The following is a 27907-nucleotide window of genomic DNA, read 5'->3' on the forward strand; positions in this document are numbered from 1 at the left end:
TATTATCATAGTATTTTTTTTAATAGTTATTTTAGTTGTGTTTTTTTTGTATAAAAAGGTCGGCCAGGTCGTTATTGTAAATGAGAACCTGTTCTCAACTGACTCACCTGGTTAAATAAAGGAAATTGTATATTTATTTAAGTTTTGATTTTAATATTTATTTATATTATACACAAGGCTTACACTAGTCTAAAATGCATGTTTGAGCTGAAAGCAACTTGCTCCAACACATCTTAAAACATGCCACTGGCATTGTTTTGTCTCTAGATGCACACCAGTAATATTTTTCTCTAAAGAACATTTATAAAAGCTACTTAAATATCTTAATTGAACTCAGGCCTAATCCTGGCGTATTCTAAGCCTTGTCTGGGAAACCAGGCTGTAGTGTTTTAACTTGAAACCGCCAACATGAAATCAAAAATGAACTTTGTCAGAGCAGAAGGAAGCATATTTTCTTCCAGGATAACCTTGTAAGTGGCTTGAGTCATCTGCCTGATTCTGATTTTCTCTGATGAGTCCAGTTTCCAGCTTTGCCCAACACCTGATCCTCTGGTTAGACTGAGACCTGGAAAGGCCTTGAACCCACAGTCTCTCACACACACTGTGTAATTTGGTGATGATCTGGTGGTTCTTCAGTAAGGCTAGAATCGGGCAGATACGTCTTTGCAAAGGATGCATAATTCGAACCACGTACAAAGTTAGAGGTACAGAGATTGAATCTGTGTGCCTCCTTTTGTTTGTGCTTTTGTATTCATTATCCGTCCTTCATTTTGTCTCGTTTGAGAAGACATTTCACTCAAGTGGCGCTCACAACAGAACCGAATGACGTCCAGCTCAACCTCTGTGGATCTAATGGTTGGAGGAATAGGGTGTGGTTGGACCTCCTAACTCCTCCCATTACGTATAGAGAGGAGGAGCTAGATTTCCCGCTCCACCCATGGCTCTGCAGTGAGCAGCCTCTCGTTTCACATGGATATACGTCGATCAGGCATAACATCATGACCACCTAAAATTTTGTTAATCTCCCTTTTTTCTGCCAGAACAGCACTGACCTGTCGAGGCATGGACTCCACTAGACCCCTGAAGGTGTGCTGTGGTATCTGGCACCAAGATGTTAGCAGCAGATCCTTTAAGTAAGTTGTGAGGTGGGGCCTTCATGGATTGGACTTGTTTGTTCAACACATCCCACAGATGCTCGATTGGATTGAGATGGAGCAATGCTTAGGTAGGTGGTACGTGTCAAAGCAACATCCAAAAATGGATACAGCAGGACTCAAGGTTTCCCAGCAGAACATTGCTCAAAGCATCACACTGCCTCTGCAGGCTTGCCTTCTTCCCTTTTTAGATAAGCCTTTCACACGTACCCGGCCATAATAATAATAATAATGCGTTCGATTTATATAGCGCTTTTCAAGGCACTCAAAGCGCTTTACATAGAAGGGGGGAATCTCCTCAACCACCACCAATGTGCAGCATCCACCTGGATGATGCGACGGCAGCCATATTGCGCCAGAACGCTCACCACACACCAGCTGATTGGTGGAGAGGAGACCGAGTGATGAAGCCAATCAGAATAGGGGGATGATTAGGAGGCCACGATGGACAGAGGCCAATGGGCAAATTCGGTCATCCACGTGATATAAAAGAAAACGTGATTCATCAGATCTTCCATTGCTTCGTGGTCTAGTTCTGATGCTCATGTGCCACTGTTGGCGCTTTCGGCGGTGGACAGGGGTCAGCATGGGCACCTTGACAGTATTCTGACACCTTTCTATCAGAACCAGCATTAACTTCTTGAGCAATCTGAGCTCCAGTAGCTCGTCTGTTTGATCGGACCACACGGGCCAGCCTTCGCTCCCCACGTGCATCAATGAGCCTGTGGCCGGTTGTCCACTGTTCCTTCCTTGGAGCACTTTTGATAGATACTGACCACTGCAGACCGGGAACAGCCCACAAGAGCTGCAGTTTTGGAGATGCTCTGACCCAGTTTATCCCTTGTCAAACTCTCTCAAATCCTTACACCCATTTTCCTGCTTCTAACACATCAACTTAAAGGACACAATGTTCACTTGTTTCCTAATAAATCCCACCCACTAACAGGTGCTGTGATGAAGAGATGTTGTTATTTACATAATGTTATGCCTGATTGGTGTGTCACAATAGGGAAGAAAAGACTATCACAGCTTCTGCTAAATGCTTCATATTTCAATTAATTGCCATAGCGACATTTCTAATTTATGTTAGAAAATTAAGTTAAAATATTTCATTATTTATTATTATTTCTTTATTGTATTACAGCTAATATTTTAGTTCTGCTTTTTTATTATTATTTCTTAATTGTATTGCAATGAATATTTCAGTTGATATGTCCCATAGATGTCCCCATCAAAAGTTGAATATGTAATTCGGAAATTATTGGCTTCAAAATGTATTCTGCAATGAGCTTAATGCATTCACAGTCTGATCAGATGGCAGTGGCAGTTTGTACCGTCTTGACATCTCAGCATCTGTGTGTGAAAGGACAGACAGTAAAGAAAACATCTTCAGATTATCTAGTTGCAAAACAAATACATGCACCACAGACAGAGCAGTGCATGTTCATTTCAATTCAGAGACCATTTTGGCACAGCACACTTGACAGGTAGTTCATTTCTATTGTATGGATTTATATGGATATTGTAGACTATTTCTTAAAACATCTTTTATATTCCAGGGAGACATAATTTTTGGGTGAGTACATTTTGACAGGATTTTCCATTAAGCACTCCTAGTTACAGAATTATACATTTGCATATACTTTAGTAATTAAAAATAAACTAAAATGGTTACGTTTTTATGTAGATTGTCAGTTCTCTTGTAGGATTCGTGTCAAACCAATAGACCTTTATTTTGAAGGGAGGGTTTTCTAACCGGAAGTCGAATTTGTGGCATCGTTCTAGCCTGCCAGTGATCAGGAAGCGCAGACGTTAAACTGTGAATCATGGACCATCATACGATGTGATATGTCAACGGTAAGTCGTTTTTTAGAGCCTCATTGAGGGTTTTTACAAAGTTTTAATTATACTCATTTCGAGTACGCTTTCAGTTGAGGAGTAACGGCTGTTTTGAGCGCGTGTTAGCTGCTCTCGAGCTTGTTTCGTGGCTGTCCGTTTACAGACGTATCTTCACTGATAAACACACACCTGATGCTCGTGTCCCCAAAACCCATGGCTTTAGAAAAGATGAGAGTTTAAAGTTTGAGTATAAAAAAAGAGTTAACCTAAAACTTTTTCTGTATGTGCTGAATACGTGGCTTTTGCCATCTGTTTGTTTCTTTCCTGTTCTTATTCGTACCTGTACATTATGTTTGATTATTTAGACGCGTAAACCTGTCGTTCATGTGGCCTATCATACCTGTTTTTTTTAGTATATTTAATTGAATCTCTTTTAAAATCTACTACTGTTAAAGGGGGGTCTAATGCTATTTCATGCATTCTGACTTATTTACACAGTAAAAGAGTTGATTCTCCTGTTAAATATGGACAAAATAATAATAAGTAAAAATAAAATAAAAATAGTTGGATGTATGACTTAGTATTTCTGTACAAAAATACACTTTCTGAAGTTTTTTTTTTTTGAGGATTGGCCCTGTATGACATCATAAAGGGAGGAAGTCCGTGTATGGGTACTTCTCCCGGACACACACACACACACGGACACACACACACACACACACACACACACACACACCCCAGCTTCATTCGATTACAGAAGCGGTCGGCAGTGTTGTCATTGTGTTTTTAGACCACAAAAATAACAACTATAGCCCTATTTGGTTGGTAATTGTTTCAAATGTGGACGTCCGTAAAAATGTATTTGCTTGCCACCTCAGTAATAAACCTGTGCATTCAGAGGCCGAATTATTCACGCTGGAGGAGCGAGGTTTGTGATCCTGCGCACCTGGGAACACTGTGCTCATGTGGTCATTTAAATGATTGTCTGCTGTAAAAATATCATACGCTTGGAATAATGAGAATAAAATCATGTTTAATTTAATAATAGCAAATGATTCATTATTTAATTACTATTATTATTTAAATATCCTGTTTAAAAATATGGAAATGAGCGGAAATAAGTTAATACAATGCTGCAAATTGAACCTATATAACGTTAAAGGGGGGGGTGAAACACTCAGTTTCAGTCAATCTCATGTCAATCTTGAGTACCTATAGAGTAGTATTGCATCCTTCATATCTCCGAAAAGTCTTTAGTTTTATCATATTTATAAAAGAAATATGGGCTGTACCAAGTCTTTCCGGAAAAAAACGAGCGCCTGGAGGCGTATCGTGTGGGCGGAGCTAAAGAATCACAAGCGCGCAAAGCGGTGACGTCCTCAAGCGTGGAGAAACCCATCTATCTCAGCTAATACAGATAATGATCCACAATCAAATCTGAGGCTGAAATAAATTGAACTGGAGAAACGGCAACATCAGGATGTCCGTCTCTGTGGTATGTACTGTATTTAGGGGCCTTTGTGTGCAGTTTATGAGGACATGATTCGGTTTATGGACTATTGTATGTGACTAGACCTTAGAGGTAGCAAGCAAAACGGTTTTGCACGTCAGAGTCAGAATAGTGTAACGTTATACAGAACAACAATGGAGTAACCGTTAGCGCATTTGAATGACGAAGCACGCGATCGTATCGTTTACTGATGTTTACTCACGCGACGATAGCCAATAGCAGAGACATTTGAAGTTGATTTACTCACCGGCATCTTCCAAAGCAGGACCGCTCTGTCAAAAACACACTTCTTTGGTATGATTTGGTGAAGTCCTGTGACAGCAGTGGTGTGTAAATCCACTTTGCGACGCGACTGAAGCGATGCCTTGAAGCTTCCCGTCATTTCTGCGTTCAAATCGGTTCAAATGCAGCGCTGCCTTCCCGGAACGCTGTGCTGAAGCGTTGAAGTCGCTTGACGTCACCCATAGGAATAAAGTGGAGCGCGGTGCGCGACATTAGTGTTCACGGACGACTGGATCTGCACCTGAGACTGAGAGTGTTTACAGCGTGCATTTCCTCTCGCTCCCTCTAGCCACGCGCGCGCGCACCCTTCCGGGAGAAGAGCCCATACGGCCCATACAAGGACCTTCCGCTCTATTTAACGTCAAATAGACCCATACTCGAAAAAAACTCGCCGAAACTTGTGAGAAACCGGAAGGAGTATTTTTAACACAGAAATACTCCATCAAACGTCCAACATTAGTTTTTGAAACTTTGTCTATGTTTAGGATGGGAATCCAAGTCTTTAAAGGTGTAACAAGCTCAGTATGCATGAAACAGCATTTCACCCCCCCTTTAATTACTGCAGGAATAATGGCTCATTTCAAATGTTTACGTGCTACTTCTTTCTTTTTTGAGCGGTGATAAAAGATTAATTGTGTAAATACTTTTCAGCATTTCTGTAATAAAAGTGTAGGCTAGATCTTTAAAATGCATCTAAATTACAACGAAGCTCAACAATACAGTGCTCTGCAGTGGTGAAAAAAGGATATAAACAGTTAATTTTGATGCAATTTCTTCTTAAAAACGAATCACCACACTACCTTGTCGTGAAAAACAGTCGGTAATTTGGCCGGGGATTTTTATGCGGGTGGTGGGAGAAATGTCACTAAAGAAGTGTGTTTCTGGTTGTGAGGGAAAGATCACCTTGTTCTGCTTCCCAAATAATCCAGAGTTAAGGGAAGAGTGGATGCAGTTTGTGTTTCCGGAGTTCTGCAAGTGTGTGTGTTTATCGGTCATGAGTTGAAACCGCAGGCAGTGAGTGAAAGCGTAAGTGTATATAATGTAAACACATGAACGTATAGTAAATCAAAGGTTATCCAGGGATAATGGCATGATTGTGTGTGTGTGTGTGTGCTTGTGACTCTTTAGCTCCGCCCACTGCACACCTCCACAAGCTCATCTGTGTTCGATCTGATAAAACTAAAGACTCTTGGGAGATATGAAAGATGCAATACTACTCTATAGGTACTCAAGATTAACAGGACTGGCAGAAACCGTGTGTGTTATGTACCCTTTAAAACAACAAGTCAATTACTCACCCTCATTTTTTTTTTTGCCGTATGGCTTTATTCCGTATGGCCTCTCTTCACTTTCATTGTATGTAAAAAGATGCTATGAAAGTGAAAAGACTGAGGCTGTCAGCCTAACTTGCCTACCTTTTCCTCTGTTGTTCCATTGGTTAAATAAAGTTATAGAGGTTTTAATTTCAAATAACATATTTTACCCTCTTTGCTCTTGAGAAATGTACTGTGAAGTGGTCTGCATACATAATGAGTGGAGCTGTCTGTCACCAGGACTTAGGAGGCATGAGAGATGGCCTGAAACCTGCTGACAGCCAGAGTTAAAGAGGGAAATATCTGGTTTACTGAAGGGCCCACTTCACTGCTTCTTTGTTCAAAGGTTGCGGCTTATGCGTGTAACAGTTTAAAGGACTGTACACACAGAGATTATTTCTCTGATTACACAGCCATGCACTGGGAAAACATCAAAAATGATCTTTAGATTTTAAGGCAAGACAAAAATTTTTTTTCATGCACTGGTCAATTTTGAGGTTCTAGTTTTTCATAACATGTCCTCTCTCAGATTAGTGTATTGAAAACATCCAAAATACACATTTACCGGTATGTGTTTATTTTATTACGTTTGATCTATTTTGCGTCTCTGGATTTCAAACACACTACATATGTGTAAAGGCCCTTTTCTCAAAATCAGTTTACCTGCTCATGTACGCTAAGCCAGAATAATGCCAACAAAATACAAGAATGACGCCCCAAAAATACTGCTTTGTCCCATGATCAGATTTTTTGTAATTTGGGTATATATAGTTGTCTTATTTGCGTATTTATTTATAACCTTTCAAAAAGGTGATTATCATTATTTTTTGGAAGTGTGATGATATCTATTCGTTTAAAAGTATCCTATTGACCTTTGGACTTGCGTTAAAGATTATCTCCATCTTGTTGAACTAGAATCCGCTCGCTGATCAGTGATCATTTGTTCAAATTTGGCTCACTTTAAAAACACTTAACTCATGAATTCTTGATTAGGCTACATTCATTATAAAGACTACTCTTTAGCCTTAAAGCGGGGGTGAAACACTCAGTTTCAGTCAATCTTGAGTACCTATAGGGTAGTATTGCATCCTTTATATCTCCGAAAACTCTTTAGTTTTATGAATGGCGATCGCAAACAAAGCGGTGACGTCCTCAAGCGTGGAGAAACTCATGGCTATCTCAGCTAATACAGATAATGATCCAGAATCAAATCTGAGGCAGAAATAAATTGAACAGGAGAAACAGCAACATCAAGACGTCCATGTCTGTGGTATATACTGTATTAAGTTTCCTTTGTGTGTCTTTACTCGCATTTTATGAGGACATGATTCGGTTTATGGACTATTGTATGCGACTAGACCTTAGAGGTAGCAAGCAGTGTTACGTTATACAACAGAGAACAGCAATGGAGTAACCGTTAGCGCATTTGCATGACGAAGCACGCGATCGTGTCGTTTACTGATGTTTACTCATGCGAAGGTAGCCAATAGCACAGAGACATTTGAGGCCGTTTTACTCACCGGCTGCTTCCAAAGCAGGACCGAACCTTTATCGCTGGGACCGCTCCGTCAAAAACACACTTCTTTGGTATGATTTGGTGAAGTCCTGTGACAGCAGTGGCGTGTTAATCCACTTTGAGACGCGACTGAAACGATGTTGTGAAGCTTTCCGTCATTTCTGCGTTCAAATCGGTTCAAATGCAGCGCTGCCTTCCCGGAATGCTGTGCTGAAGCGTTGAAGTCGCTCTACGTCACCCATAGGAATAAAGTGGAGCGCGGCGCGACATAAGTGTTCACGGACGACTGGATCTGCACCTGAGAGACTGTTTACTGCGTGCATTTCCTCTCTCTTGCTCTAGTCACGCGCGTGCACCCTACCGGGAGAAGAGCCCGTACGGCCCATACAAGGACCTTCCGCTCTTATTAACGTCAAGCCGAGCCATACTCGAAAAAAACTCTCCGAAGCTTGTGAGAAACCAGAAGGAGTATTTTTGACACAGAAATACTCTATCAAACGTCCAACATTAGTTTTTGAAACTTTGTCTATGTTTAGGATGGGAATCCAAGTCTTTAACAGTGTAAAGAGCTCCGTATGCATGAAACAGCATTTCACCCCCCCTTTAAGGGGATTTGTTTTTCTGGTATTATTGGTAAATTATTGAATATTGATAGGATAAGAATTTGTGTAAAAAACACCATTCAGCTAAAGTTTTTTTTGATCGCTTTTGGCATTTCATATTTTATAATAATGTCTTATGATTCTTCTATTAGTTACTAGTTTTGAAGGTTCCACTGTAGTTCATTCATATTTCAAATCTCCACTTAAAGGTGCAGTAATAAGCGATTTCTGAGAATCATTGTTAAGCACTGTTGATATTTGAAATCAACCCAAACAAACACACCCCTCTCTTCATCGCTCTGCCTTCAAAATGCACAACCATGCAAGAGTGGATGTCTCTTTATCATAGCAGACTCAAAACCAATGTTACGTATAAATCAGAAACAATGCACGGCCTTCCGCTTTCTGTAATGTCTCTCTGCCATCTCTTTCTACAGTCTTACTTCTAAATCTGCCTCTTGCTCTCTCTCTCTCGTCCCTCATCATATATGCTCATCGTTTATCTGAGTGTAAACCCCTACTGCTGATTGACTTCAAGTGTGTTGTGGTCTGATCCACTTTCAACAGCATTTTCCACTTTCTATTTTTTCAATTTCTACTTCTACATTGTGAAAAGTGTATGTTTTAGGTCGGCATATAGCAGAGAATAGACTGGGCACACGACTGTTACTTATGTGACTTGCTTGATGTTAAAAAGTTATTAAATGCAATAGTGTTGTCAAAAATATCGATATTTCGATATATATCGATACTGGAATATCTGAAACGATACGATTCTCAGTTTTTACAGTATCGATATCAGCTGTGCTCTCCTCTCTGACCGTCAGTGAGTTGACACACACCGGCATATTCTCACTCAGCCCGGTTAACCTCTGAGCACGGCGAACGCGTGTTCTGTTGCATTTTTTCCTCATTACAGTGTGTTAGTGAGTGATCGGCCTGAATTTCGCGCGGGATTGCACATAAATTAATTCGACTAATCCCCGCAGATTTCGTGCTCACATCTGAAGCGCACACACACATAGCCTACCGTAATAAAGCCGCCTCTGACATGATACAAGTGCAAACATTTACTTCTTTTTTCAGCTTATTATTGGTCAAATACACTCAAAGAATGATCAGTGCACATCTGGAAGAGTATTAACGTAAACACAGTCGCAAACAGTTCAGGAAGAACGAGTAACAGGAGCAGTGTGCAGGATCCATGCGTCCGTTATTCTTAAAGGGACCGCAGTCATTTGTTATTCAAACTACAAAAGACAAACGATCAACTGCTCTTGACTGATCAACTTGTGTAACTTTAATAGTTTCATCTGTACGCTATTGAATTTTTTACAAAGAGCATTATCCAATGTTGTTTTAAATGTAATTACTATGCATTTTTTTATTCAGTTTCTTATCTGAATGTTAGACCTACCTGAAAAAATAAAGCAGTCTATTTAATTTGTATCTTCTATTCTATTGCATTTATTTGTGCTATTGTTTGTAATCTGTTTATTTGTTCTTATTTTATTACTGTTTAGTCGTCTTTTTAAATTCAATTTACCATCCGAAATGAAGCTTTCTTGTGCTGTGTGTAAGCTATTGCAACACAATTACCCCGTTGTAAAAAATACATTGAGATAGCAAAAATTTGTGAGATAATTTTAATAGTAATTGATCAATTGATACATTAATTGTTCAAATCAAAACGATGCCCAACCCTAAGGAACATGCTGGCCACATGAATTTTTAGTAAAAAAATAACAATGAATAATAACAAGTTCTGTTGTCATATTAAGCATCTTATCTTATTTATTTATTTATTTTTTTACTGTGGTATCGATTTAGTATCGATATATCGATATTTTAGTCTGGTATCATATCGAAGTCATAATTTTGGTATCGTGACAACACTAAAATGCAATAATTAGGGAAATACTTGCAGTCTTGCGCTGTCTGACACACACCGAAACGTGAACGACACTGCTGGTCACTTTCAGAAGTTGTCGTGATGCTTTCTTTTCCCAGAAAGCATGTGAAACACATGGTTTAATTCTCCGTTTTTATTTTATTTTATTGATATAATTTAAATAGGTTTTACACACTAATTGCAATATCGCATTTATTAACATGGCCAAGACCAAGAGCTGTCCAAAGACACTAGAAACAAAAAAAAGAGTTATTAAATGCAATAACTTGTGAAAAACAAATCCTTACAATCTCGTGCTGTCTGACACACACACACACACACCGAAAAACATTTATGTTGAAACTTTATTATCAGATTTGTGACAAATGTTTTGCTAAAACACAGCTGGTCACTTTAAGAAGTTGTAGTGATGCTTTCTTTTCCCAGAAAGAATGTGAAACACATAAATGGTGTCATTCTAAGGTTTTAAATATATATATTATATATATATATATATTTTTTTTAATGTAATTTAAATAGATTTTACACACTAATAGTGATATAGTAATAATTATAATATTGTATTGAATATCGCATTATTTAACAATGTATTGCATATCGCATTTTTCTTCAATATCGCACAGCCCTAATGTGAATGAATGTGATCAGTAATTGTGTACTTGTGCTCTAGGTGCCTAGTCTGAAGTTGCCTTAGTCCAGGACACAGCGGACCAGGATGGCTCTAATAGAGGGCGTGGGTGATGAGGTCACCCTGCTCTTTGGAGTGGTTTTCCTGGTGCTCGTCCTGGTTCTGGCCTGGGCCTCCACACACACTGTTGAACCCCCAGAACACCTCCTCTCCCCCAGCCCAGGGACCTCCACAGAGACTGACATCCAGGAGCCGCTCCCCTCAGGAAACACAGACTCCTCACCCGGAGGCGTCCGAGAGAGGGATAAGAGTGAGCCTGGAACAGAAGCTGGAGCGGATGGACAATCCTCGGATGATAATAGGGCTGGAGGAGGTGAGGGAGGCCTCCTGGATGAACCAGGTTTTGAGAGGGATGGTTTGAGGCATCGAGAGGCAGCGGGTCCCTCGACTCAACCTCCAGCCAGTGCCCCAAGTGCCACACAGCCTGCTGCCGAAGATGCACCGAATGACACCCAAAGAAACATGGTGCTCAGGCTGAAGTTCTTGAATGATACAGAGAGGACGGCGCAAGTGAATCCTGAAGACACGATTGGTTATATAAAACGGTAAGCAACTAGATACTCAACCTAAAATAAGTTTGATATGGAAGGTTTTTTCTATTTAAGGTAAGATACTCATCAAGGCAGCATTCACATTACAGCAGTGAGCAGATGGTAACCAAAGTGTATCTGTATATTTAGGTCAAAATGTTTCAAAAACTATTAAAATTGGGCAATATCAAAATTTAAGAATTGGCTAATTAGTTGTAGCAACACCCCACAGAATTAAATTAAATATTTAACTTATATTTATATTGAAAAAGATTAGATCAAATGCATTTAAAAAGATTATCCACCCCCAATGTAAATTTCTGTCTTCACTTAAAGGGGGGGTGAAATGCTGTTTCATGCATACTGAGCTCTTTACACTGTTAAAGACTTGGATTCCCATCCTAAACATAGACAAAGTTTCAAAAACTAATGTTGGACGTTTGATGGAGTATTTCTGTGTTAAAAATACTCCTTCCGGTTTCTCACAAGTTTCGGAGAGTTTTTTTCGAGTATGGGTCTATTTGACGTTAATAAGAGCGGAAGGTCCTTGTATGGGCCGTACGGGCTCTTCTCCCGGTAGGGTGCGCGCGCGCGCGTGACTAGAGCACGCTGTAAACAGTCTCTCAGCTGCAGATCCAGTCGTCCGTGAACGGCGCCGCGCTCCACTTTATTCCTATGGGTGACATCAAGCGACTTCAACGCTTCAGCACAGCATTCCGGGAAGGCAGCGCTGCATTTGAACCGATTTGAACGCAGAAATGACGGGAAGCTTGACAACATCGTTTCAGTTGCGTCTCAAAATGGATTTACACGCCACTGCTGTCACAGGACTTTACCAAATTATACCAAAGAAGTGTGTTTCTGACGGAGCGGTCCCAGCGATAAAGCTTCGACGGTGAGTTAACTTAAACTGCTTCAAATGTCTCTGCTATTGGCTACCGTCGCATGAGTAAACATCAGTAAACGACACGATCGCGTGCTTCGTCATTCAAATGCGCTAACGGTTACTCCATTGTTGTTCTCTGTATAACGTTACAGTATTCTGACGTGCAAAACCGTTTTGCTTGCTACTTCTAAGGTCTAGTCGCATACAATAGTCCATAAACCGAATCATGTCCTCATACTCTGCGAGTAAACACACAGAAATGTGGAGAGGCCATTAAATACAGTAACTTACACACCACAGAGACGGACGTCCTGCTGTTGCCGTTTCTCCTGTTCAATTTATTTCTCCCTCAGATTTGATTGTGGATCATTATCTGTATTAACTGAGATAGATGGGTTTCTCCACGCTTGAGGACGTCACCGCTTTGCGCTCTTGTCATTCTTTAGCTCCGCCCACACGATACGCCTCCAGGCGCTCGGTTTTTTCCGGAAAGACTCGGTACAGCCCATATTTCTTTTATAAATATGATAAAACTAAAGACTTTTCGGAGATATGAAGGATGCAATACTACTCTATAGGTACTCAAGATTGACATGAGATTGACTGAAACTGAGTGTTTCACCCCCCCTTTAAACCAAACTACAGGTTATGAATAACCGATTATGAAATCTGGCTGGATTACGCCAAACGTCAACCCCCCCCGCAATCTCTCTTGAAGCAGATACGGAAGTAACTTAAACTGCAATTCCTCGACTGGCCACTAGGGCTCAAGAAGGGAGCGCAATCTCATTGAGACCCATGTTAAAATTCCTGACTTTACAGCAGAAAAAACATGTTTACAGCCTGGTACAAATTGTAGGCCTATACGGCTAATTTTTCCCTTCATGACTGTGAGGGGGTGTATTTTAAAGCTTGGATCATGTGCGTACAGTCTGACAAGGAACAATCGTAAAGGACTATTATTAATTGCAGTGTGCATCCATCTTAAAGCCGAGCTAAGACTACAGGGCCCTCATTTATCAACAGTGCGTAGAAAAGGTTCTATATTTCGTCATATGGCTGAAATATAGAATGTGTCTAAGTACAAGAAAATCCGTATTTATCAAACGTGCGTACACAGTTCTTACGCACATGAGTAATAGAGTGCGGATCGGGCCGCATTTTTCTGTCCGAGCCCGGCCCGCGTCCGACAGCGCAGTAACCGAACCCGACCCGAGCCCGACAGGCATTAAAATATTTATGTCCGAGCCCGACCCGAGCTCGACAGTTAAAATCTATTTTTTTCCCCTCATATACCAATGACACGTACGTTTGTTTTTGTGGAAAACCCGCTTTTATTAAGCAACTATAGGAAGGCATTCTGAAATGTTTACAGACGAGCGCATCAACACGCACATGGGGCATCAAACGTTACACAGAGCCCAATCAAATAGCCAACTGAAATTAAATGAACAAAGGTCTGCTAAAAATGTCCCAAGCTAACAGAACAAAACATTAACGGAACACAATTGAAATGCTTATTGAAATGAAAGTCATCTTACCAATTTTCTCAAACTGTATGTTTCCTAAACTGCAACATGAGATCTATTTACATAATCTATCCATCAAAGTTTAGGCTAATCAAGGTTTTATGCAGAAAAAGGATTGCATCAACTGTGGATGGCTTCAAGGCTGTCCTGCTGCCAGCAGCGCTGAAGTTGCGCTCACTGGAATGACAAGGATGCCGCGGGCAATATGCACGCACGTGTTGCGCGTTGTTGTCACGGCGACATAAACAAATTTCCGCATGCAGGAAGACTGATGTTAGGGTAATATTTTACATTTATTTTATTTACAAAAACAAACCATTGCATCAAGTTAAACAGGCCCATTGGCTACTTGCATAACAAGCAGTTTTAAATTTGACGCTGACGTGACCGAGCCCGACCCGAACCCGAACGTCATTTCTAAATATCTGTCCGAACCCGGCCCGACCCGTCGGGTACCGTCGGAACCCGTCGGGCTCGGGTCGGGTATTCATCCTCTAATGAGTAGGCAATCGTTGTTGATAAATCCCACATGTGTGTAAGTGCCATGCTCGTTCACGTTCACAGTCATTAGCATTCAGAAGCTCCTCCAATGAACATATATGGTGATAACACATCCCTTTAAAAATCACGAGATTGTTTTTTTTTTCTGTCACCGCAATTATGGCAAAAAAAGGAACTTCACATACACAAAATGAGTCAATCATTTTGACGTTGACGGCAATGACAATGACGACAATGACGTTTAACAACAACAACAAATTTGCAACACAAATGATTATTTGTCTAGCAGAGAACAGAATGAAACACTTTTCTATTTACATAATTAAATTTGTTGGTTGATGGTGCTTTTATGGCGATGTGGGTGCAGTCTGTGGCTCCAATTCTGTTTGGAAATCTGGCGATAGCATGCAAGCCCCATTTTATTTTGGCTTGTTGAGGATTTCAGTAAGGGAACTGTGGGTTGGGTCCAAGTAAATAATTGCATCCAACATTTGTCACAGCTGTCTTTTTTAGGGTTAGAAACCAATTACACATTGTGTTTAAAATATATATATATATATATATATATATATATATATATATATATATATATATATATATATATATATATATATATATATCCATCCATCCATCCATCCATCTATCTGTCTATAGATAAAGATATATAGTATATATATATATATATATATATATATATATATATATATATAGTGTCAAATAAATTTAGCACGATCATTCGAATATACTCCCAGGTTTCTACTGATACAAAGCCATATGTTAATTGCTGAAGTAACCCTTTACATGCTGTTTTATGTGTAGTATCGCTGTTCTACCACTAGATTCTCTGCGTAAGCAATGCTCAGAGGTGTGCTTATATTCACACACATTTCTACGTATAAGTACAAGTTGGTAAATCCCACACTTTGCGTGAAACTGTTCTTACACACTCACTACGCACAGAACTGTGCGTACGCACCCTTGATAAATGAGGGCCCAGGAGTTTTAGGCTTATTTATCCTGACAATCTGAGAAAAAAAATCATGTCCATGACGTTGGTCTGTTTCAGTGTTTGGCGCAGATTATCTGCTAATATGAGGCGTTTACAGATCAAATCTTTAACCTCCCGATCTGCTCGTGGACCCATTGGGGTCTGCCCCGATTTTACAAAAAAAAGGTTTGATATTTAGGATTTAAAATCGGGAGGATAGCTATGATTACATCAGTTCTTTCACAACAGACAATGAGAGAAGTGAATGAGGGCACATGCTTTAACACAACAGTGTATAACGTGTCTTCGAAAGAAAAGAGCTGGGGAGAAATCACCTTGGTTTGATCATACCGGGTGAGTGTAGAAAGCTGCTAGCAAATGTAAACATTACCTGTTGAGACATCATTGACGATCTGCTACATACTTGTTTTTGTCCACTTTCCCATGAGATCATGCGAGATGCTCTTCCTGGCATGATAATCTTAATAATATATGTCCATGTTTGAGATTTGAGAGAAAAAAATCAGACGATTCTCCTTGTGTGTGTGATGCAACTTAAATGCAATTTAAAAACGCATCACATTTCCAGATAATCTGGGCCGAACATCAGAATTAACTAACCAGGACCAAAAAAAATCTGCACATTTTGGAATAGGTAAATTGGACGTAAATCAACCGGAAACTCCTGTAGTCTGAGCCTGGCTTTACTCATCCTCATGTTGTTCCAAATTATACTTTGAGGACAGAATTAAAATGAACTGGAAAAAAAGTCTAAGAAAATTGTAGGCTAGAAACCTGTTTTTCCACCATTGCATTTATCTTTAAAAAAAACTATACATTTATTCAATTCATTTTCAATTAAAATTCAAACCTTCAATTGGGTTTAAACAGGTGTTGTCAATTCAGTTTTAAATGGTGCACAACTCTGCTTCGGTTTGTCTTCTATTTTCACACTTATAACATGATGATAGATGTATAGTAACCCTAAAGCGATAGTTCACCCAAAAATGAAATTTAGCCTATGATTTACTCACTCTCAAGTGATCCTAGGTGTATGAAACATTCTTCTTTCAGACAAAACAATCAGAGTTATATTAAAAAATGTCCTGGCTCTTCCAAGCTTTATAATGGCAGTGAATGGCTGTTCCTGTTTTGAAGTGTATAAAAGTTTATCCTTCATAAAAGTGCATCTGTCCTTCATAAAAGTGCATCTATCCATCATAAAAGAGCATCTATCCATCATAAAAGTGCATCTGTCCTTCATAAAAGTGCATCTGTCCATCATAAAAGTGCATCTATCCATCATAAAAGTGCATCTGTCCAACATAAAAGTGCATCTGTCCATCATAAAAGTGCATCTGTCCATCATAAAAGTGCATCTGTCCTTCATAAAAGTGCATCTGTCCATCATATAAGTGCATCTGTCCATCATAAAAGTGCATCTGTCCATCATAAAAGTGCATCTGTCCATCATAAAAGTGCATCTGTCCTTCATAAAAGTGCATCTGTCCTTCATAAAAGTGCATCTGTCCATCATAAAAGTGCATCTGTCCTTCATAAAAGTGCATCTGTCCATCATAAAAGTGCATCTATCTATCATAAAAGTGCATCTGTCCTTCATAAAAGTGCATCTGTCCATCATAAAAGTGCATCTGTCCTTCATAAAAGTGCATCTATCCATCATAAAAGTGCATCTGTCCTTCATAAAAGTGCATCTGTCCTTCATAAAAGGGCATCTGTCCATCATAAAAGTGCATCTGTCCATCATAAAAGTGCATCTGTCCTTCATAAAAGTGCATCTATCCATCATAAAAGTGCATCTGTCCTTCATAAAAGTGCATCTGTCCTTCATAAAAGTGCATCTATCCATCATAAAAGTGCATCTATCCATCATAAAAGTGCATCTGTCCTTCATAAAAGGGCATCTGTCCATCATAAAAGAGCATCTATCCATCATAAAAGAGCATCTATCGATCATAAAAGTGCATCTATCCATCATAAAAGTGCATCTGTCCTTCATAAAAGGGCATCTGTCCATCATAAAAGTGCATCTGTCCATCATCAAAGTTCATCTATCCATCATAAAAGTGCATCTGTCCTTCATAAAAGTGCATCTGTCCTTCATAAAAGGGCATCTGTCCATCATAAAAGTGCATCTGTCCATCATAAAAGTGCATCTGTCCTTCATAAAAGTGCATCTGTCCTTCATAAAAGTGCATCTATCCATCATAAAAGTGCATCTGTCCTTCATAAAAGTGCATCTGTCCTTCATAAAAGTGCATCTATCCATCATAAAAGTGCATCTATCCATCATAAAAGTGCATCTGTCCTTCATAAAAGGGCATCTGTCCATCATAAAAGAGCATCTATCCATCATAAAAGAGCATCTGTCCATCATAAAAGTGCATCTATCCATCATAAAAGTGCATCTGTCCATCATAAAAGAGCATCTATCCATCATAAAAGTGCATCTGTCCTTCATAAAAGGGCATCTGTCCATCATAAAAGTGCATCTGTCCATCATCAAAGTTCATCTATCCATCATAAAAGTGCATCTGTCCTTCATAAAAGGGCATCTGTCCATCATAAAAGAGCATCTGTCCATCATAAAAGTTCATCTGTCCATCATCAAAGTTCATCTATCCATCATCAAAGTTCATCTATCCATCATAAAAGTGCATCTATCCATCATAAAAGTGCATCTGTCCATCATAAAAGAGCATCTATCCATCATAAAAGATAAAAGTGCATCTGTCCTTCATAAAAGTGCATCTGTCCATCATAAAAGGGCATCTGTCCATCATAAAAGAGCATCTATCCATCATAAAAGTGCATCTATCCATCATAAAAGTGCATCTGTCCATCATAAAAGAGCATCTATCCATCATAAAAGTGCATCTGTCCATCATAAAAGTGCATCTGTCCATCATAAAAGAGCATCTATCCATCATAAAAGTGCATCTGTCCATCATAAAAGAGCATCTATCCATCATAAAAGTGCATCTGTCCATCATAAAAGTGCATCTATCCATCATAAAAGTGCATCTGTCCATCATAAAAGGGCATCTGTCCATCATAAAAGAGCATCTATCCATCATAAAAGTGCATCTGTCCATCATAAAAGAGCATCTATCCATCATAAAAGTGCATCTGTCCATCATAAAAGAGCATCTATCCATCATAAAAGATAAAAGTGCATCTGTCCATCATAAAAGGGCATCTGTCCATCATAAAAGAGCATCTGTCCATCATAAAAAAGCATCTATCCATCATAAAAGTGCATCTATCCATCATAAAAGTGCATCTGTCCATCATAAAAGTGCATCTATCCATCATAAAAGAGCATCTGTCCATCATAAAAGTGCATCTATCCATCATAAAAGTGCATCTGTCCATCATAAAAGTGCATCTATCCATCATAAAAGTGCATCTATCCATCATAAAAGATAAAAGTGCATCTGTCCATCATAAAAGATAAAAGTGCATCTGTCCTTCATAAAAGTGCATCTGTCATCATAAAAGTGCATCTGTCATCATAAAAGGGCATCTGTCATCATAAAAGTGCATCTGTCCATCATAAAAGATAAAAGTGCATCTGTCCATCATAAAAGTGCATCTGTCATCATAAAAGTGCATCTGTCCATCATAAAAGTGCATCTGTCCATCATAAAAGTGCATCTGTCCATCATAAAAGTGCATCTGTCATCATAAAAGTGCATCTGTCCATCATAAAAGTGCATCTGTCCATCATAAAAGGGCATCTGTCATCATAAAAGTGCATCTGTCCATCATAAAAGTGCATCTGTCATCATAAAAGTGCATCTGTCCATCATAAAAGTGCATCTATCCATCATAAAAGTGCATCTGTCATCATAAAAGTGCATCTGTCCATCATAAAAGTGCATCTGTCCATCATAAAAGTGCATCTGTCATCATAAAAGTGCATCTGTCCATCATAAAAGTGCATCTGTCCATCATAAAAGTGCATCTGTCATCATAAAAGTGCATCTGTCCATCATAAAAGTGCATCTGTCCATCATAAAAGTGCATCTGTCCATCATAAAAGTGCATCTGTCCATCATAAAAGTGCATCTGTCATCATAAAAGTGCATCTGTCCATCATAAAAGTGCATCTGTCCATCATAAAAGTGCATCTGTCCATCATAAAAGTGCATCTGTCCATCATAAAAGGGCATCTGTCATCATAAAAGTGCATCTGTCCATCATAAATGTGCATCTGTCCATCATATAACCGCTCCACACACCCTGGGGGGTTAATAAAAGCCTTCTGAAGGGATGTTTTTGTGAGAAAAATATCATATTTAAAACTTTTCAAACTGTAATCTCTAACTTCCGCTAACTGTGTTACGCACGTTAAAGTTGAACGCAGAAACGCAGAGGAAAGAGCAAAACAAAACTTGGTTCTCGCGAGAGCTAGCATATTCTCACCGGGACGCTGGGATGCCAGTTGTATCCTTGGCTACCTGCTAATTGTCACCAGGCAACATATACATTTTTGTCAGTCAATAAGAAAGATTCTGCCAAGAAATGTCTGCAACAACAACAGCCCACACAGTTACCGGCCAGAGACCTTTTGTTCAAACACCACTTCTCTTTTCTGTGCAGTGTGTAGCACTATTCTTTCAGTCAGAAGAGTGAACTAAAAAAGAGACCTCCTTGAGCCTCATGAGACACAATTATCCATTCTTACAAGCAGTGACCGTTCTATTAAAATCAGGCAGAAGTGTCCTTCAACATCTACTGGAGACATGAGGCATTGAGTGTGTGGGAGTTCACATCACATCTTTTTTGCAGTAGGTGAAGAGGTCGGATTGGAGAGCTTCAGGTTTGGAAAGTTTTTCATTGGGAAGGCAGCTTGTGTGTTTGCAAGGAAAATCGCTGCAATATCACTTCACTAAATTTGTTGTGGAGCTTTTCTTCTGATATGAATGGAATTTAAACATTGCTGAGCAGCTTTACAAAATAACTTTTTTTTTTAAACAATTTTATTCTTTATTTTAATTTTTATTCTTCTTTTGAATGTTCCATTTTAAAATAGTTTAAATTCTTCAGCACAGCATCTTTAGATGACAGTTGAATTTGTGCCTGCATTTTTGCACTGTGCGAACTTTCAGCATTTATTTTATTTTTGTAAGATTTCTGAAGGCTGTGAGGTCTTTTGTGTTATTGTCATTCTTTGTATTTTGTTTGTCTGGATCTACACAATTTGACCAAAAAAATCATATTGCGACTATTTTGACATTGTGATTTTGAGATTTGATATGGCAAACTTCTAACATCTTCTCATTCTGCTTGGATAGCAAAGCTAAAATACAATCAGAATGAAAATGCCGCTCTTATATTCTCAACCCAATATAAACAGCTTTTAGAGCCCATGTTATTTAAAGGGGCTATATCATGTGTAATCATTTTTCATTAATCAATTGCTAATGTTAAACTGCTTGTAGTGAAACTTAAAAAATGAGACCTTCCCCAACTTAATAGGCTGTCTATGAAAGGCTATAAGGCTATCACCCATTTTTGCATTTCCCGCTAGCTACTACTACAGTAACAGGAAGTGTTTTTGCACGTCCTTAACTAACTTCCGGTTAAAAATGCGGAAGTGTGAAAAAGGTCTATTCCGTAGCAAGTTATATTCATTTATTATAATATTATTCTAGCCATTTTTGAGTGAAAACAGGAGCCTCTGAATGATTAATTTGTGAGAACGTGAGACTTCTGAAAAGCTTAGATTCTCTTTTCTGGCTGTCACCAGACCAAGCTCCATCTTTTAGGATTGAACATTGGTCTGAGGAGTCTGCTCTGTATGTTCTACTGCACAAGAGGCCAGATAAACGAGCATAGTTCAAATGACTGTACGCAATTGGATAATCCTTCAACCAATTAGACCACAAGAGGCATGATTATTATTTTGTTATTGAGAGGAAAGTGCGCAGCACATATTTATATATTCATCTGCTCTCAGCAGCATCGGTGGCGTCTGGATGTTCGCTAACAGCACATAGCTGCAAAGATATTTCCAACCTTTTGCTTCTAAGCAATGAACAAAATAGATCTTCGACGTGAGTATATCAGGACCACTTTTATATAACGTGTGAACGAGTGCGAGCACGAGCAATAAATTTACCGTCACTTAACAGTCGCCGGTGTCACTAATAACGGGTTTTTGAATTCTACATATAGCTGTAAGCCGAAAAACACAGTTCTGTATGAACACCTGGTACTTGAAAGTTTTGTTCACTTTATTTAATAGGGTCTCAGTCGACTTTTCATTTACTCTCTTGTATGGAATAACTATGATTTATATAAATTATTGTTAGGTAGCCTATATTGCTGAGGAGGGAAACAGTATTGCAAGGCCCTCTTTGTTTATAAAACTGAAGGAAGACCTTCTGTGTGAAGTTATACATTAATTATTAAAGGAACACTCCACTTTTTTTGAAAATAGGCTCATTTTCCAAGTCCCTTAGAGTTAAACAGTCCATTCCAATCCATTCAGCCGATCTCTGTATCTGGTGGTAGCACTTTTAGCATAGCTTAGCATACATCATTGAATCGGATGAGACCATTAGCATTGCGTTCAAAAATGACCAAAGACTTTATTTTTTCAAAGATAGTTTTTCCAATTTAAAACTTTACTATTCTGTAATTACGTTGTGTACTAAGACCAACGGAAAAAGAAAAGTTTATAAATAGGAACTAATCTCATATTCCTGCATAATAATCAGGGAACTTTGATTATGCAGCAGTGATATTACGCAGAAAATAGTTCCTAGCTGTATCGGTCTAAAAAAGTACACAAAGTAACTACAGAAGAGTCAAGTTTTAAGTAGGAAAATATAGTAAAAAAGTCCCAAATTAAAAAACACCCAAATTTTTGGGTGTGATGCTAATGGTCTTATCAGATTCAATGTATGCTAAGCTATGCTAAAGTGCTACTGCCATACAAAGATTGGCTGAATGGATTCAAAAATGGTAAAACTCAACTGTTTAACTCTAAGGGACCTAGAAAATAAGCCTATTTTCAAAAAAAGTGAAGTGTTCCTTCAAAATGCTTAAACAAGTCAAACAACATTGTTGTGCAGGGGTCCTCAATCTCGGTCCTGGAGGGCCGCTGTCCTGCAGAGTTTAGCTCCAACCCCAATCAAACACACCTGAACCAGCTAATCAATGTCTTACTAGGGCCTATAAAAGCATTGATTCGCTGGTTCAGGTGTGTTTGATTGGGGTTGGAGCTAAACTCTGCAGGACAGCGGCCCTCCAGAACTGAGGGCCATTGGGGACCCCTGTTGTTGTGGGTGCAGATTCAAGCTGACCAGTATGTATAAGTGTTCATGTGTGTGTGTGTGTGTGTGTATAAACTATCAACGTCTGTTTGATTGCACTTTCAGGACTTACTTTGCTGGACAGGAGCACCAGGTACGTCTGATTTACCAGGGCCAGCTCCTTCAGGACGATGCCCAGACGCTGGCTTCTCTCAACCTGGTTGACAACAGTGTTCTGCACTGCCACATCTCTCAGCATGCCACACGGGCCATGCCTGCCGGGGCTCGGGCCGCTGATCAGGTGCATGTGGCTCTCAATGTGGGAAGCCTAATGGTGCCGCTGTTCGTGCTTATGCTGTCTGTGCTCTGGTACTTCCAGATCCAGTACCGGCAGTTCTTCACTGCACCTGCCACCGCCTCACTCGTGGGGATCACCATCTTCTTTAGTTTTGTTGCGTTTGGGGTATACCGCCGTTGATGGCTGTTTTGTCCGATTATATTCAGTATATACGTGTTTGCACACATACAGATACTCATTCTTTGCACTTGCTCACACACCAGTGCCAGTGGAAATATCTTCTGGGATTTCTGGACTTTTCAGTTTTGCTGAAGGCTGCGTTTCAGAGAAACATCTCTGAGGTCGTCTTTTTTTTGTTTTTGTTGTGGTTTTCTTTTCTTTTTTGTTCATCACTTTTGCCATTTTTCATCTGCACCAAGTTTATGCTTGTCACAGATACGATTATGCTATATATTTGATTTTTTTTAAAGAAAACTAGAGATGTTTATTGTGCCTGTCCTCTTTATTTTATTTTTTCTGTATGCCTGCTGCCAGTGTGAAACTGGGGCTTGCTTGTAAGAGGGTGTATGAAATGATGGTGTTCGAGTTTCAAACAGAAGCTCGTCTGGCTGTCTGCCGGACTCAAACTGTAGTAAAGCAGGTCAGTAGAGCTGCTCTTATATGTTGGGACAATTAAAATATGTGTACAATAAGGCTTTTGAAATGAAGATATAATCTATTAAATCATTCTTTTATTTACTGGTGACTTGTCATTTCTGAAATGCTTTACCGCTGCTCATATCATTATTATAAGATTTGTCAATTTTAGGTGCAAATGTTAGTGTATACTATAGCCCCGAAAATGTTGACACTTCTGGACACTAAAGTCATACTTAAAAATGTCAGAATGCCATTAAATTAAAAAACAAAATAGCTCACCAAATGGCATCTGCAAACAAATGTTCAGTTTTTCTCAGAACTAGATGACTCGCTTTTTTCTGAGCCATCTCTCCGATTACTGGCAGAGTAAGTACAAGTGTTGCTCATTGCATTTACATTGACATGATTCAAAGTTTGACAACAAAATGTCCCAAAAAGTGAAAACTACACAAATAGCTTCTGTCTTCATTTTGAACATTTTGTAAATTTGTGATATTTGCTGTAAAAAAAAAAAAAAAAATATATATATATATATATATATATATATATATATATATATATATATATATATATATATATATATATATATATATATATATATATATATATATATATATATCTTACAAAGAAATGCCACTTGGTATGTTATTTTGTTACATAAAGCTAAGACATTTAGATACTATTTGTGAACCATGTGGGTTTTAAGTATCCAAATAGCTTTTGGGGCCACTACATATACTACTATATTAAAAAAAACTATTTGGACACCTCCAAATTAGTGAATTCAGGTATTCAATCACTTCATGGCCACAGGTGTATAAAGCAAGCACTAGGCCTGCAGACGCTTCTACACACATTTGTGAAAGAACAGGTCGCTCTCAGGAGCTCAGTGAACTCAAGCGTGGTACCGTGATAGGTTGCCACCTGTGCAATAAATGCATTCGTGAAATTTTCTCACTAATAAATATTACACACTCAACTGTTAGTGGGATTATAACAAAGTGGAAGCACTTGGGAACAACAGCAACTCAGCCACGAAGTGATAGGCCCCGAAAAATCACAAAACAGTACCTGACTGGATTGTGCCAAGTGTAAAGTTTGGTGGAGGGGGATTATCATGTGGGGTTTTTTAAAGGTTAGGCTTGGCCCCTTAGTTCCAGTGAATGGAACTTTTAATGATTCAGTATACCAAGACATTTTGGACAATTTCATGCTCCCAACTTTGTGGGAACCATTTGAGGATGGCTCCTTCCTGTTCCAAAATGACTGCGCACCAGTGCACAAAGCGCCCGTCCATAAAGACATGGATAAGCGAGTTTGGTGTGGAGGAACTTGACTGGCCTGCACAGAGTCCTGAGCTCAACCCGATAGAACAGCTTTGGGATGAATTGGAGCGGAGACTGAGAGCCAGGCCTTCTCGTCCAACATCAGTGCCTGACCTCACAAATGAGCTTCTAGAAGAATGGTCAGAAATTCCCATAAACACACTCCTAAACCTTGAGGAAAGCCTTCCCAGAAGAGTTGAAGATGTTGCAAAGGGCCAACTCCATATTAAACCCTACGGATTAACAATGGGATGTCATCAAAGTTAATCTGCATGTAAAGGCGGGTGTACCAAACTTTTTGGGAATATAATATAATTTGTGTGTGTGTGTGTGTGTGTATGTGAGTGGGCAATATGTATGTCAATGTAAAATAGGCTATATGTAAATGGTAAGCAGGCTTTGGCCTTCACATTTGAGTCTCAGTAAAATCCTTGTATTATTCAGCCTATGTAGGAAAGATTCTCTTTTGTTGTAGTGGGAATTAATGAATTAATTTGAATTTGTCTCGGTGAGTAGAGAAATTGTGCTTTATTTTAACACGATATAGTACATTAGTTATGTGACCGACAAATCCAAGATGTGCAGATTGCGTCTATAATTTTACGACGTTCCCTTAAAGCTTCATTGAATCGCTTGTGTTGGACGATCCCCGCGCCTGCGCTGCTGGGTATGCCGCACTCGCCGCCGTCAGAGCCGGACTGAAATCACAGACACGGGGCCTTCCTCGCCTGCATCCCTCCATCCAGCGCTCATTCCCAGGGGAGGGGGGAGTAGCCGAGAATCTGTCTGGAACAACGAAGAAGTTGCCGGACATCGACCGCGTGTATTTCAGGGGTTTCACCTCTTCAGCTGACCTGAGAGCATCAAACTTGCAGCAATGGAAAGAAAGGTAGGAATGCAACGCCATCGCATCGCTCACAGCGTCATTATCCGCTTCAGTCTTTATGCATTTTCAGCATTCAAAGCGTTTCTTGGCACGAGAGTGCTATTGAGACGTTCGTACTATTGTTGTAATTTTGCCGTTTTCATGAATTGATGCTGATTGACCATTTTATTTGACTATAAGCAGCCCTGCGCGCTTTATTGACACCTGTCAATTGAACTATTGCTCTTCTCATTCAGTTGTTGTTTGTAGGGAATGCATCATCTTTTTTCCATGTATGACTGCACAGTTTTGAATAGCCTAGAAATACCATATCTGGCTTTGAGCAACAATAGTCTGTCTCAAAACTTCTTCCTGATGTCATGTAACTTATGGCAGTGCTGATGACCGTCCTTGTTTTTAGCACATCTGCTGCACTGCATTGTCTCTGAGCCTCCAGACAGTGTTGTTTGCAATACTGAAGTTTGTAATTCCAGTGCAGGCCTGTCCCTCAGCAATACCACATTTACTCCTTTACTGCAAGTACTGGGCTATTCAGTGTGCCTTTCTCAAAAAGAGACCATATTACTAGAAAATATATCTAACAGTACTGATTTTTTTTAATAATTAATAGGAGAATGATTGGCCCTTAAATCACCTTTGTGTGTGTGTGTGTGTGTGTGTGTGTGTGTGTGTGTGTGTGTGTGTGTGTGCACACTTGGACAACTGCTCACGTCTTCCCTAAACCTGTTTTTGCCCCCTCCAGCACCCCCTTCACTCCGATTGAATGGGACATTGCCACTCTTCTGTATTAGCCTTTATGGGGGTCCTTAAAGGGGGTCTTCTACTATAGGAAGATATTTTCCTTCCTCTTCTGTATTTTATATTTTGTAATATTGCTTAGTTGATGCAAACAGTGCAAAACATTGCACAAATCACTGCAATGCTATTTATGACAATTTACATATTTAGGCATCATAACCCATTTACATATTTTGATTTACATGTTTATATCACAGTCTCTTCCTCCTTTTCAATGGTATTTTTTTAAAGTCTCTAAATTGAAACATGACCCTGGAGCACAAAACCAGTCATAAGTCTCACAGGTATATTTGCAGCAATAGCCAACGATACAATGTATGGGTCAAAATGAATAGATTTTTATTTTATGCCAAAAATCATAGGATATTAAGTAAAGATCATGTTCGGACCAAATATTGTCCTAATGAGCCATACATCAATGGAAAGCTTATTTATTCATCCCTTATGATTGGTTTTGTGTTTCAGGGTCACATATTTTAATTTCTGAGAAATCCTTTAATCTTACATTTCAATGATTTATAGTTTACTGACGTTTGATTTTTTTTGGTTGATCAACTACCCAAATCTACAAGCTTTGAACAAATCTTTCAGAAAAAAATTCAATATATTAGTTGACTAACAATAATATCTCATCCTTTTATTTTTTGGACCATCTAAAAGGTTTAGCAGCACATTTATATCCACCACCAGGCTTTGAGATGTGCTTTGGTTAAAGGGATAATTCACACAAAAAATCAAATTCTGCCATCATTTACTGACTTAATATGTCTCAGTTTTTTTTGTATCCAAACAATAAAAAATAAATTGGAGTCCAATATTGTTTGTACCCTCATGATTTTCAAAATATATTTTGTTTCACAGAAGAAAGAATGTCTTACAGATTTGGAACAACAAGTAAAAGATGACAGATTTAATTTTGGGGTGAACTATCCCTTAAATTGCTTACTTATAGGCTGTTGCCACAGTTACTTTGAAAAAGTAGTCCAATTACTGATTACTCCTTTAAAAAGTAACTTGGGTACTTTACAGATTACTTGATTTTAAAAGTAACTAAGTATGATTACAAGTTACTTTATTCAGTTACGTTCAGAAATTTCCGTCAAAGCCCCTGCTGCCTCAACAAAGAAAAGACAACGGTTTTTGGCAACACTCACTTTATTGGAAGTGCATTTTAAACAGTAAAGTCAACAGTGTATCTCCTGACATTTTATGTTTAAATAAAAAAATATTTCCTGAAAAAAATGCACATTTTTTTATAAGGAAAAGGACTAAAATAGTAACTCACAGTGAGTTGGATAAGTTACTTTAATCTGATTACTGGTTTGGAAATAGTAACGCGTTACTGACATCAGTGCTTATAGACAAAATCTGAAGTAAAATCTAAGAGGTCCTACTACTGCAGTTCACAGAAAACCCTGTTAGCCT

The 27907-nt window shown here is 39.0% G+C and overlaps 3 protein-coding genes across 4 annotated transcripts in view; 2 read left to right on the forward strand and 1 right to left on the reverse strand.

The window, feature by feature from the left end:
• Window positions 1-27907, reverse strand: part of si:dkey-154p10.3 (PX domain-containing protein 1) — a 450183-nt gene that overhangs the window by 202337 nt on the left and 219939 nt on the right. The gene's annotated exons all lie outside the window — the stretch shown is intronic.
• tmub1 (transmembrane and ubiquitin-like domain containing 1) lies at window positions 2880-23572 on the forward strand. 2 transcript variants are annotated; one of them, XM_067453552.1, is made up of 4 exons: window positions 2890-3011; window positions 10799-11361; window positions 22663-22837; window positions 22916-23572. In XM_067453552.1, the coding sequence occupies exons 2-4, from the start codon at window positions 10844-10846 to the stop codon at window positions 23012-23014; spliced, it is 792 nt and encodes a 263-aa protein (XP_067309653.1). In that variant the 5' UTR covers window positions 2890-3011; window positions 10799-10843; the 3' UTR covers window positions 23015-23572. The 2 variants fall into 2 exon arrangements, with proteins under 2 accessions (XP_067309652.1, XP_067309653.1); XM_067453551.1 differs by having other exon boundaries at window positions 2880-3011; window positions 22663-23572.
• smarcd3a (SWI/SNF related, matrix associated, actin dependent regulator of chromatin, subfamily d, member 3a) overlaps window positions 25350-27907 on the forward strand; it is a 34274-nt gene continuing 31716 nt past the window's right edge. Inside the window, exon 1 of the mRNA XM_067453533.1 lies at window positions 25350-25687. Within this exon, the coding sequence (XP_067309634.1) occupies window positions 25676-25687 (12 nt within the window). The 5' untranslated portion in view covers window positions 25350-25675. The remainder of the gene's footprint in view (window positions 25688-27907) is intronic.

Source organism: Pseudorasbora parva, chromosome 9 (genome assembly GCF_024679245.1).
Source record: "Pseudorasbora parva isolate DD20220531a chromosome 9, ASM2467924v1, whole genome shotgun sequence".
Classification (NCBI taxonomy): domain Eukaryota; kingdom Metazoa; phylum Chordata; class Actinopteri; order Cypriniformes; family Gobionidae; genus Pseudorasbora; species Pseudorasbora parva.